The sequence below is a fragment of the Oryza brachyantha genome, chromosome 1 (assembly GCF_000231095.2).
Source record: "Oryza brachyantha chromosome 1, ObraRS2, whole genome shotgun sequence".
NCBI lineage: Eukaryota > Viridiplantae > Streptophyta > Magnoliopsida > Poales > Poaceae > Oryza > Oryza brachyantha.
The window spans coordinates 8,860,921-8,872,106 of NC_023163.2; the positions used below are offsets into that span (position 1 = coordinate 8,860,921).

General features: G+C 40.7%; 2 protein-coding genes across 4 annotated transcripts; both read right to left on the reverse strand.

Annotated features, from left to right (window-relative positions):
* Positions 1-465: 465 nt before the first annotated feature.
* On the reverse strand, positions 466-5,890 carry LOC102720756 (lysophospholipid acyltransferase LPEAT1-like). Of its 3 annotated transcripts, none has more exons than XM_006645742.3 (8): positions 5,233-5,890; positions 3,998-4,117; positions 3,879-3,916; positions 3,582-3,646; positions 3,205-3,273; positions 2,122-2,255; positions 896-1,036; positions 466-761 (listed from the first exon to the last, which is right to left on the reverse strand). In XM_006645742.3, the coding sequence occupies exons 1-8, from the start codon at positions 5,671-5,673 to the stop codon at positions 660-662; spliced, it is 1,110 nt and encodes a 369-aa protein (XP_006645805.1). In that variant the 5' UTR covers positions 5,674-5,890; the 3' UTR covers positions 466-659. The 3 variants fall into 3 exon arrangements, 2 of the variants coding, with proteins under 2 accessions (XP_006645805.1, XP_015688321.1); XR_001549463.2 differs by lacking the exons at positions 466-761; positions 896-1,036 and adding exons at positions 1,693-1,708; positions 1,825-1,946; XM_015832835.2 differs by lacking the exons at positions 466-761; positions 896-1,036 and adding an exon at positions 1,045-1,946.
* Positions 5,891-9,601: 3,711 nt separating this feature from the next.
* LOC102721037 (putative methyltransferase DDB_G0268948) lies at positions 9,602-10,830 on the reverse strand. The gene is made up of 2 exons (XM_040520096.1): positions 10,542-10,830; positions 9,602-10,406 (listed from the first exon to the last, which is right to left on the reverse strand). Exons 1-2 carry the CDS (start codon positions 10,689-10,691, stop codon positions 9,732-9,734), a joined length of 825 nt encoding a protein of 274 aa, XP_040376030.1. The 5' UTR covers positions 10,692-10,830; the 3' UTR covers positions 9,602-9,731.
* Positions 10,831-11,186: the final 356 nt, after the last annotated feature.

The following is an 11,186-nucleotide window of genomic DNA, read 5'->3' on the forward strand; positions in this document are numbered from 1 at the left end:
AGCATGCTCAACCAAAAGGCAATTGTAAGCAGACAGGTAAAAGTACAGTGTAATGATGACTAGGCTCAAGCCAAACATTAGATCAAGACTGTTATTTGATGAATTGTAAGTTAATGAGTACAGCGTTGCAAGCAACTCAGCATAACTGCGTATCAGAACGAATCATAGGGATACTCAAATAAACGCATTGACAATGTTCCACCTTTTACCCTAACATGTAATTCTTCTGTTCCAAAAGCCGAGCTCAAACTTTTTTCAAAGGTGTTATCTCCTCGAAGGAAAAATAATCAGCAACAAAATTTTGATTCACAGCTGCACAGATATTGGACATAAAACGAACGAGAGGCGTATCCAAGTTAGCTTTCATTTGTCATAGGCTCATAGCAATCCTGCACGGAACAGCAAGTAGTGAAGTAGATAATTCAGTTCTGTAGAAGCAAACAGTGTCACTTTGCAATGTCCATATGTGCGTGCCCAAAGCACAAAACAAGTGTTGGCAAATATAATTATATTACTACAACGGTTAATGATTTTATACAATGTGTATCAGCAGGAAGGTATTCACCATGCTCCTCAAACAATGAAAGCATGCGTGCATCATCATCTACACAGATACAAGCTCCTCCACTGTCAGTGTACAAAAAGGGACCCAATAGCTTTCAATCATCTTTCTGATGCATAGCTCGACTATTATTACCATTCAATGCTGCATGATACGCACGCTTCTCTGGCAGACCGAGATCAGAGAGAATTAAATTACCCTGCACAAACAAAAGGTTGTTATATGATGACTAGCATGAAAACAGTAATCCAAACTCACAAATGTGTTACTATTTCAAAAGGTTAGATAATCATCTTCCGAAGTTCCTAGCTTAAGAAGAAGGTTGAATAATACCTCTGTTGCTATCAGTTTTCTGACATTGTTGGCATAGAGCTTGGGATCTTCCTTTTCTTGCTCAGATGGGTAGTATATAGGCAAACGAACAACTTCTATATAATTTACAAATTGACAGAGGAGCAAAAACACATGCCGTGCCTGCAAAGTTTACGAATACCATTTTTTCATAATTCAATTGTATTGTTCAAAAGCCATAAATGGTAAAGGCCCCAGTAGAAACAACACCCTATGCATAGCATTACAGTTTCACATTCCATATGCTTCTGAAAAGGACTCGTAACAACCATCAAGACTTGGTTGGATGTTACATAGAAACACGAAAAAGGTGCTCTAATCCTCTAATTATGTTTGCATTGTGAACTGTATGGACACAAATTGCTGGCAGTATCGGTGTTCATAATACAATAGCATGTCTTTTAGAATTTACTAAACTAGCTAAAATATGATTTATAACAAGAAGCAAGCAATCTAATGATTTCAACAGCCTGTACTTTAGTACAAAGGGAGACTCCATATTATATATCAACTCAACAGAAATTGGCAACAACATTGTTAATGAAAAATATATGAGGTGAATTGCAAGTCCTAGGTTCAGGCCATTAGGCCATAGTATCCTAACAAAATACTCCAAATATCATCAATCCTGGAGCAAAATGATATCCTGGAGTCTGGACTAGCACGATTTACATACTTTGCTGATGGATTCCTGTCTCTACTTGTAGGCGCTGATCAGGCCCATACTGCAGTGCCAGGGGTAGGGCAAAGTGCTCACGCCATTAAAAATTCAGGTGCCCTTAATTTTGGTTCAATCTTCAATTACAACAATTTAATATTTCAGGAAAATTACTCGACTATAATCAAATTTCTTTGTCCTAAAAAAACCAACTTCTGTGAGATCAAAAGCTACAATCAAGCTTTTCTATTACCTTCTTACTGAGAATTTCCCCTAATTTCTTGACGTTCTAAGTGAAATTTGTAGAGCATACTTTCGTTGTGTTTTCTAGTGTTCTTGCTCACACCTTTCGATCCTCCAAGTCAGGGTAGATATCTTCTTATGAAAAGAATAATACCATAAAAACAACTGATCATGATGAGCGATTGTCAAAGCCTTTCTAAAATATGATGACTTATTTTATTTAGCAAAGGACTCAAATTCTCGGGTACAGCCCTGGCTCCTATGCTGTCATTTTTCAAACAAGCGTAGATATGCAATTGATGCTTACCCCATCCATGGAGTCCCAGGCTGGACTAAACATTGTGTAAGGATATCTTAAGATGACTGGCTGAACTGGTACTCTTGCAAGAAAGGCTCCTGTCTTAAATGGAAGAAGGTAATCCCCATTCGTGGTAGTACCCTCTGCAAGATTAAAAATCAAGAATATGAACAATGGAGAGTATCTTTTCTTAGAAAATATATAAATATTAGTAAGGAAAGAAGAAGGCAACATAAGAAGGCATAATTTCCTGATGATAACGTTTAGCCTAGCTTCAGGATGGAGCACAAAAATGAAGGTTGAAGAATGATTTTAAATCTCATTGAAGCAATAAAAAAATGTTTGGGTAGACACAGTGTAAAATGGTATTAAACATGAACAGAACTTGAAACTCAGAATAGTTCCTTTTTTCTCCTAACCCAGCATATGGCTTTTTTATTATGACATTGAACGAACACACACACACACACAAACCACCATGCATACAAACAAATTATTGGACAGACGGGTCAAACACTTGACCAAGGAGAGTAAGGTTCATCACCACAGTCCCAACAGAAGGTCTAGTCTTAAAACAAACCCCTGCAGAGTCTGCTTCTACATGTATTTTCAAGAAAAGGGGATATGCAATTGAAGGAATTGTGTTTTTTTTTTTTTGGGGGGGGGGGGGAGAGCAGATGCATCATGGACTCAATCCATTGCTATATGGGATTGCAATAAATGCGGATGCAGAATAGAGTTTGACAGAGTATACTTTTGTTAAATTAAATGTGTTTTCAGGCATTTCCCTGAGCATAACCTATGGTATTTTTTTGCCGTGATTTGAAAAAAAACTAGTGATCATCACATAAAAGGTGCCCCCTTCTAGCCAACATATTGAGATAAACTCAAATAATCATTTTGATTGCCAAATGAGTACTTTTATAATAATAATAAAATAAGTAATGATTCAATGGATGGGAGACAGTGCTTTATTATAAATAATACTTTTTTTGCGATGATAATTAACAACAATAATTGTAGGACAACTATGCTTCCACCATCCATGACAAAGTTAAAAAGAAATTGAAAAGGATGTGATTGAACTCTAACCAGGAAACAGCAACATCCTCGAGGAATTCTTATGTTGAGAAACCTCTTGGACCCTTTCAGTTACAGCACCTACATATGGTATAGACATTTAGATACATTGCAGAGTAAAACTATATATAACATTTCAAGTTATGTTGGTGGGAAGATAGGCATGCATATGAGTCTATGACAGAAAATATAAAAAAAATGCCTATGTAACAGGTATAATTTGGTCATCAGGTACTGTGATGAAAGTCTGCAATATTTGAACCAGTAGTAAAATATAATAATTCAGTACAGATAATACATTTCAGTAATTCTGAAATGATTTATTTGGCAAGTAGAAAATAAGATTGTGATCAGTGTAATGACTTCAAGTATTGCATATCATTATATACCTGCAACTCCTTTAGAATCTGAACCTTTGGATTCTCGTCGAACAAAAATGCATCCGAGACATTTGCTGCATTGTAAAACAAAGTATATACGTTCAGTATATGTATTCAAGATAAACATTTATGGAAAAAGGTTGAGCACATATTCTTATGTGGAAAAGGTTGAGAAATCAATATATTTATAAGTATGAGACAGAAAGTTGAACATACTACTGAATAAATAAAAATAAATGTTAATCACATATGATCGGAGGGCATAGTACCATTCCTAGAAAAAACATAGCAAGCAAGGGCAGGTACCTAATGAGGCCAACTAGGGGTAACCTCGACACCGACTCCTACAATAAGTGTGTAAAGTTAACAATGACCAGGCAAGTATTATTGTATGGATAACAGCAAAGAGAAGTTTACTTTGATACCTTTGCAACAAAGCTTGGAAAAGAAACTGACATGTGATAAAGAATATCTATATAAGACACATGATTAGACACAATTGCCCCTGGTATTTCCAATTCTTCAGATTGATCTTGATGTATATCCTGAGCACAAGATTGTAACAACATGATCAGGCAACCAAAGAACAAAATTTTAAAAGTTTAACCATATGGACAGAGAGAGGCAATACAATAGTTCTACAAGGCAATACAGACAGATATGTAGAAAACAATTGTCTATTCAGATTTTGTCCAGCAAGACTAACAAAACATGCAAGAGATGCTTGAATTGCCAGTCATTGCAACATTTTGGAGAATAATAGAACTAAGCTTCTACATTTGTACCCTTGAATGACCAAAAGAAACATCAATCTACATTGGCTCCATACTGAAAAGTTGTCTGCCTAATTGCATATTGTTCTCTTAGCAATAAAGCTTCGCTCCATAGTTCCGTAGTTGCACAGTCAGCAAGTAAAAAAAATCATTATAAATTTAAATTTATCTCTTTAACATCAATTGACCAATCTATACATGAATGCTCTGCAAAGGCAATCATCTTTTTTTATGAATAAACAAAGTAATGAATTTCATTTTGTGCCTTTAAGACAGTTGTGGCACTTCACAACATCGTCTCAAATGTTTTAGAGATTATGTTTAAGCATTTGAGCAATGTAATGTCCTAAAGATCTCATGTATTAGTCCAATATCAAGAAACATTCATGCCATTAATGAACACATATCAAATCGAACCTCACACAATTTTTTTCATGTTATTCTGGTTTACAGAGTAATGGCAGCAACTACAGTGCACAAAATCCAAAATCCTACTACATGCTATGACAAAAAGGAAATCCAAATTCCCAAACAAACCACAAACTACTCATGGACCCCATTAGTGATTTTGTATAGCAAAGTTCTGACACCCAGCATCAGAGATGCTGAGTGGCAACTTCATAGCGCAGTATCCATCCAAGGCAATACGGTAACCATTCTATGACTCCATGTGCCTACTAAAATCAACAGCTGTGCTCCCAGAGTCCCGCATTCACATCGGCATCACAAATGCAGTGCTTTCATCTCCAAAAATATTGACCACCAAACAGTATACCGTATATACTGCATACATGTGACATCACTAGAGGCAAGTACATATCGGAGCAAAGCAATTAAACTGACCACACAAATCACATGCCGTCAAAAGTGGAAGGCCGCTCGCTGACCTCAGCATTTGGGGAGCAGCTTCGGTCGGTCTCGCGGATCCAGTAGAACCCGAAGACGAAGAGCATTGCCCGCGCCAGCGCGCGGCCGGACTGCACCACGGCCACCCTCCTCCACCCCTCCAGCCGCGACCGCCCCTCCGCCACCCCGTCCACGAACAGCGTGCACGCGCGGCACACGAGGTAGTGGGCGACGAGCAGGAGCATCCCGGCGACGAACCGGACCGGGACGAGGAGGACCGCCCTGAGGACCAGCTCCACCCGCCGCAGGGCCGGGAGCTCCCCTCGGCCCATCGTCCCGTACGCGTCCCGCCGCGCGTACGGCGCGTACATCGCGTCCAGCTCCTCCGCCTCCGCGTCGGAGGCGGCGGGGAGCAACGGCCGCACGGCCTCGTCTCCATCCCCACCGCCGCCGCTCGACGGCGCGGTGGCGTCGAGAGCCATCGGGAGATTTTGCGGCGGAGAGCAAACGAGATTCGCGTCGGGAGGAGGCGGCGGCCGCTTGAGCTTGGTCGGTGCCGGTAGAGGAGAAAGAGAGAGAAGGGGAGAGGGAATGCTGGCCGTTGGATCTGGATCTGACGGAGGCAGTTCGCTCCACCGAGGTGGGTGATGGGTCGGGTTCGGCTGTCGTCGCGTGTCGCGATCGGGATTGATTTTTTGGGAGGGATTAGTAGGCTTGCTTAGTTTCGTGTTTAAGAGTGGCGGATAAGATTAATATCGTTATGGTGGTTACGTGCAAGAATCCGGGACCACCTGAAAGAGTGTCCACTACGGAAAAGAAAGCATATAAATATGAGAAGTATTTCTGAATTTATATAGATTTATTTAGGAATCAATATATATTTTGTATGTCTATAAATTTATTAGCATCTATATAAATCAAGGTTAGACCGAAAAATCCTATAACGTGAAAAGAAGAGAATATTATATTCACTTTATTCTATATTATAAGATTTTTTAGTTTTATCAAGATTTAGTATCAATGGATATGATATATATATATATATATATATATATATATATATATATATATCAATCATATATGTCTATATTTATTAACGTATATTAGCTAGACTAAAAAGTCATATATAGAACGGTATTATTGTCACGGTAACGTGTGCAATCACGCGTCACATGAATTTGTTCTGAGGTTGGCAAGTTAACCACTGTGATCGGAATCGCACGTTAATTTGCATGTTCCGGAATTCCGAGAGGGGGAATATATTGCGAAAATATTCCCACTAGAGACAGCTGCAGATGGCCTAAGTCTCAAACATGCAACTGCTAGTCTGCTAACCTGTAACACACGCCGTTTAATAAAAAGAAATAATGTCACACACGACAACAAGTTTATTCCATTATAACATATATCTTTGTTTTTATTTAAAAGAAACGTCGTTTATTAAAAAATAAAAGAAGAACAGGGGAAGTGTAATGCATAGGGTCGGACCGTGAATCTATAAATATAATATGGGAGTTACGCCGCGTTCGCCGGGGGCAACAACTTAACTTAACCGTCTTGTTTTTCGTCTGTGTGTTTCCTAAACTGTTAAATGGTATATTTTTTTAAAAATTTTCTATAGAAAAGTTGTTTTAAAAAATATATTAATCTATTTTATATTTTTTAATAATTAATAATTAATTAATTATGTGCTAATCTATAACTATGTTTTCTGCGCCGGGTAAGTTAACTTGTCCACACCCTTAGTGAACACAGCTTTAATAGTATGCGAGATAAATGAGGACTTTTCTAGATGGGAGGATATTCAAAGAAATTTTAAAGAATTTTAAATCTTGGATTTTCTTTTCATGTGTGTATTGTGTAGATGAAAGGTTTTGAGCACAGCTATCATGTGTGACTATCGTAGGATTGGCAACGGGGGCGGAATTGAGCGGGTTTGCGGATGACACAAGCCCCTTTCGGCATAGGGTATAAGTTAACTTATATCTGACACGAAAAACATATTAATAGATTAGTACATAATTAATTAATTATTAATTATTAAAAAATATATAATAGATTAATATGATTTTTTAAAATAATTTTTCTATAGAATTTTTTTAAAAAAATACATTGTTTAGCCGTTTGGGAAAGGTACATGTATAAAACGAGAAGGTATTAGTTAACCTACGGACATGCCGAACGCGGCCACAGTCCTGGCCCTAAAATCAAATCCAGTGGGAATCTAATCTCCAGCCTCAGCGCCGAATAAGGCCCTGTACTCAAAACAGGCCACCGTCGAAAGCACTCGAGAGTCCAGACAACCACCGGCAAGAGGGACGGCTTCCTAGAGCAGGCCATCAGCAAGGCCCACAAGCGGTGACGGGACCGGCAAGAGTGAGGGGCGGAGGACGGCCGCAAGCACCGGGCAACATCACGTGGAGGACAGGTGGAGAAGTGCGACGGGCGACAGGCAAAGAGTGCCAGCGACGCGTCGTGCCACGTGCCGCAGGTGGAGGGCGGCATCGGGAGAGACTAGAGAGTTGGGGGTGAGCAAACAAGGTTGATGGTGCGTTTAGATTCACAAAACTTTCGGAACAAATATCAAGTTTTTGCATATAAATAAAAAAACAAATTACAGATTCCTCCAAGAAACTGTGAGACGAATCTTTTGAGCATAATTAATCTATCATTACGACATGTTGGTTATTGTAGCACTTATGGCTAATCATGGTTTAATTAGGCTCAAAAGATTCGTCTCACGATTTCTCAAACTGTGCAGTTAGTTTTTTGTTCCATCTATATTTAATGCTTCATTTATATGTCCAAAGAATCGATATGATGTTTTTAGAAAAACTTTTTGGAAACTAAACAGGCCTGAATGACAAAAAAAAAGTGAGCAAATAGTTGAGAAAGATCTGACTAGGGTTTACTATTTAAATAAGGTCTTGTTTAGTTCTAATTTTTTTTAAAAAATATCACATCAAATTTTTGGACACATAAGTAAATCATTAAACATAGATAAACCAAAAAACTAATTGCACAGTTATGGAAGAAATCTTGAGACGAATCTTTTGAGCCTAATTAGTTTATGATTAGCCATAAGTGCTACGGTAACCAATATGTGCTAATGACGGATTAATTAGGCTTAAAAGATTCGTCTCGCGGTTTACATGCTAGCCGTGAAATTCGTTTTTTCATTCGTGTCCGAAAACTTCTTCCGACATCCGATCGAACATTTGATATGACACTTTTTCAAAAAAAATTCTTAATCTAAACACCACCTAAGAAAAAAACCCAATAGACTTTGTAGCAGCAATGGCCTAACTGCCCGAGAATTTTTACTTTTTGAAAGTTTTTGGGCACATGTGGTCTCCGCAGGTAAATTTTGTCTCTCGTCCCCACGTGGCAATTTGACCCCAACACCCTGCCGGATTTTGCCAAGCCTAGCAACTAATTCCATAGGATTTTTTGTTTATAACAAGATACCACACAAGACACACAAGGAGGTGATTGTTTGATTTTTTTTAAAAAAAACTATACTACATATTTGTAAATATAAAATATAATTTATAAATAAAACTTTTATATATACGTTTTTATTACTGATCCAAAAGATAAGTTTGAAAAATAATTTAATGTGAAAACCCCAAAATCTACTATAAGTTGAAGATTGAAACTTCTAAATTAGGCCTATAAGACTAAGCAGAAGCAAAAACTTGGGGTTGAAGATTAAACTGTGAGGTGAATAAGAAAAGGTAGATAGAGAAGGAGCCATCTCTCGTGAAGTAAATTGGCTAATTAACCGTTGAAAAATTAGAGTATTAGAATTAGCGTAAAAATAATGTGTTATATGTACCATTTTCTGAACTAATAAGTTGTTTATACGGGTAAAATTAAAAATAGCACGCACCTCTTTTATAAAACTAGCTCAGTATTGATCGAGATTTTAAAATATCTTGTCAAGCTGACATATAGTCAACCCAAACATGCTTTGGTTACGGCGAGTAGTGAACTAGTGATGACTGCCATTTTGTACGTCGTACGTGTTCAGTTTCTGCAATCATGTATCTTTCCGCGAAAATTGAGTACGGTGTATAAACGATTTAAAATGGCTATCATGAAATTTGAAATCTCCCACCTTATTCATAAGCATTACAATATACAGTACTTAAATTTAGAGTAAAGTACATGGCCGTCCTTAAACTTGTGACGCGGTATCACTTAAATCTATAAACTTAGGAAATACCAAACTTAAAAAATACATGTTTAGGTTCATGAACTCGTTTTAATGACTAAAATCATAGACCTAGATGGACAATTAAATGAGTTTATAAATTTAGATGATATATTTAAAACAAGTTTATGGACCTGGATGGTATATTAAAACAAATTTATAGGTCTAAACATGTATTTTCTAAGTTTATAAATCTAAGTGGTACCGCGCCACAAGTTTAAAGTTTAAAGAGCGGGCATGTATTTAGTCTTAAATTTATATACGTGCTAGACAAAGCGCGCAAGTCGTCGTACGTCTCAATCTCTCCGTTTGCCGGTGCATCTCCTACTCCGGCCTCACCTTGCCGATCCTGAGGAAGACGGGGTACCTCACCGTCTTCACCACCGCCCTGTCGCCGCCCCACGCCTCGGCGAACCCGCGCACCGTCGCCTCGTCGAGCAGCTCCACGCCTTTCTCCTTGGCCGTCTGGTACGCCGACCACGACGTGATGTAGGTGAGGTAGTCGTCCAGGTCCATGCGCCGCTCCGTCGAGAACTCGAACGGCCCCGTGTGCGTCTCCCCGTCGACGGGGTCGAAGAGGAAGTCCACGCCGGCGTACCTGTCGTCGACCAGCCGCCGGTTGGGCGCCCAGTACGGCTGCGACCCGGAGTAGAGGCGCCAGAAGGCGTCGTCCACGGCGCCGCCGCCGTCGACGCAGGGCTCGGTGTAGCACCAGGCGGCGAGCACCCCCGCCCCGGCTCGCCGTAGCCCCGGGGGCGCCGCCGCGGCGCGCAGGACGGAGCGGACCTGCTCGTAGAAGCGCGGCAGGTCGAGCCAGTGGAACGCCTGTGCCACGGTGACGAGGTCGACGGAGCCCGGCGGCGCGACGGCGGAGTGGATGCCGGCGAGCGGCAGGTCCGGTGGCGTGTGGACGTAGCGGACGTTGGGGAGGCGCGGCGCGTACGACAGCTGCTGCGCGCTCGTGTCCGTGGCCACCACTTCCTTGTACAGCTTCGCCAGCTACACGCACGGACAAGCACAACGCCACGACGACGAACAGCCAAAAATCACATGAGCGTTTGACTCGAGATGATTAAAAAGAACATGGAAATCGTTCGTATTTTAGTCAACTATGGGACAGAAACTGAGGCTGACCGGCGGGATGGCCTGGCCGCTGCCGCTGCCGACGTCCCAGGCGAGGTCGCGGCGGGCCGTCTTGGAGGCAATGAAGTCGAAGAGCTCCGGCGGGTAGGCCGGCCGCGTCGCCGCGTACTGCTTGGCCTGCTTCAGGAACAGGTTCGCCATCTCCCCGCTCTTCTCTTCTCTTCGCGTGGCTGTGACTGGCCGCCTCCGATCGGCCGGTGCGGGTTCGGTCTCTCTCTCTCTCTCTCTGCGCCTCTCGTCCTGGCTTGCCGCCACTTGCCAGTTGTTGTTTGGTCTTTGACCACCGGTCGTAGCGTTGAATTGCAGTGAACAGAGGGGGAACCGCGCGCGCATATTTATAGCCATATAGGCTCTCAGAGGAGAAAAATGCGAGCCGCTGGTTCTCGGCAAGCTCGTGACTCACACCGGAGCCAGGCTCCTTCTGGTGGAGGTAATTCGGTAGTAGTAACTGAACCGCGTGTGTTCGTGTTACCGTCTCATCTCTTCGTTTTCTTTTTTTTATAAGTTAAAATTTAAATTTTTGGTTTTAAATTTTAAGTTGGTTTTAGACTTTTTATTGTAATTTATGTTTTAGTCTTTTCTTTTAGATTGGTAAGAATACGTATATAAAAATTTTATTCATAAATTATTTTTGAT

What these genes read in the sequence shown, in the direction of transcription:
- LOC102720756 (XM_006645742.3), bottom strand. Translation starts at nt 5,673, where the DNA reads ATGGCTCTCGACGCCACCGCGCCGTCGAGCGGCGGCGGTGGGGATGGA. An exon ending in AGATTCTAAAGGAGTTGCAG is followed by an intron (nt 3,274 to 3,581) that starts GTATATAATGAT and finishes TACCATATGTAG; the next exon opens with GTGCTGTAACTGAAAGGGTC. An exon ending in GAGGATGTTGCTGTTTCCTG is followed by an intron (nt 2,256 to 3,204) that starts GTTAGAGTTCAA and finishes TTAATCTTGCAG; the next exon opens with AGGGTACTACCACGAATGGG.
- LOC102721037 (XM_040520096.1), bottom strand. Translation starts at nt 10,691, where the DNA reads ATGGCGAACCTGTTCCTGAAGCAGGCCAAGCAGTACGCGGCGACGCGG. An exon ending in GCGGCCAGGCCATCCCGCCG is followed by an intron (nt 10,407 to 10,541) that starts GTCAGCCTCAGT and finishes CCGTGCGTGTAG; the next exon opens with CTGGCGAAGCTGTACAAGGA.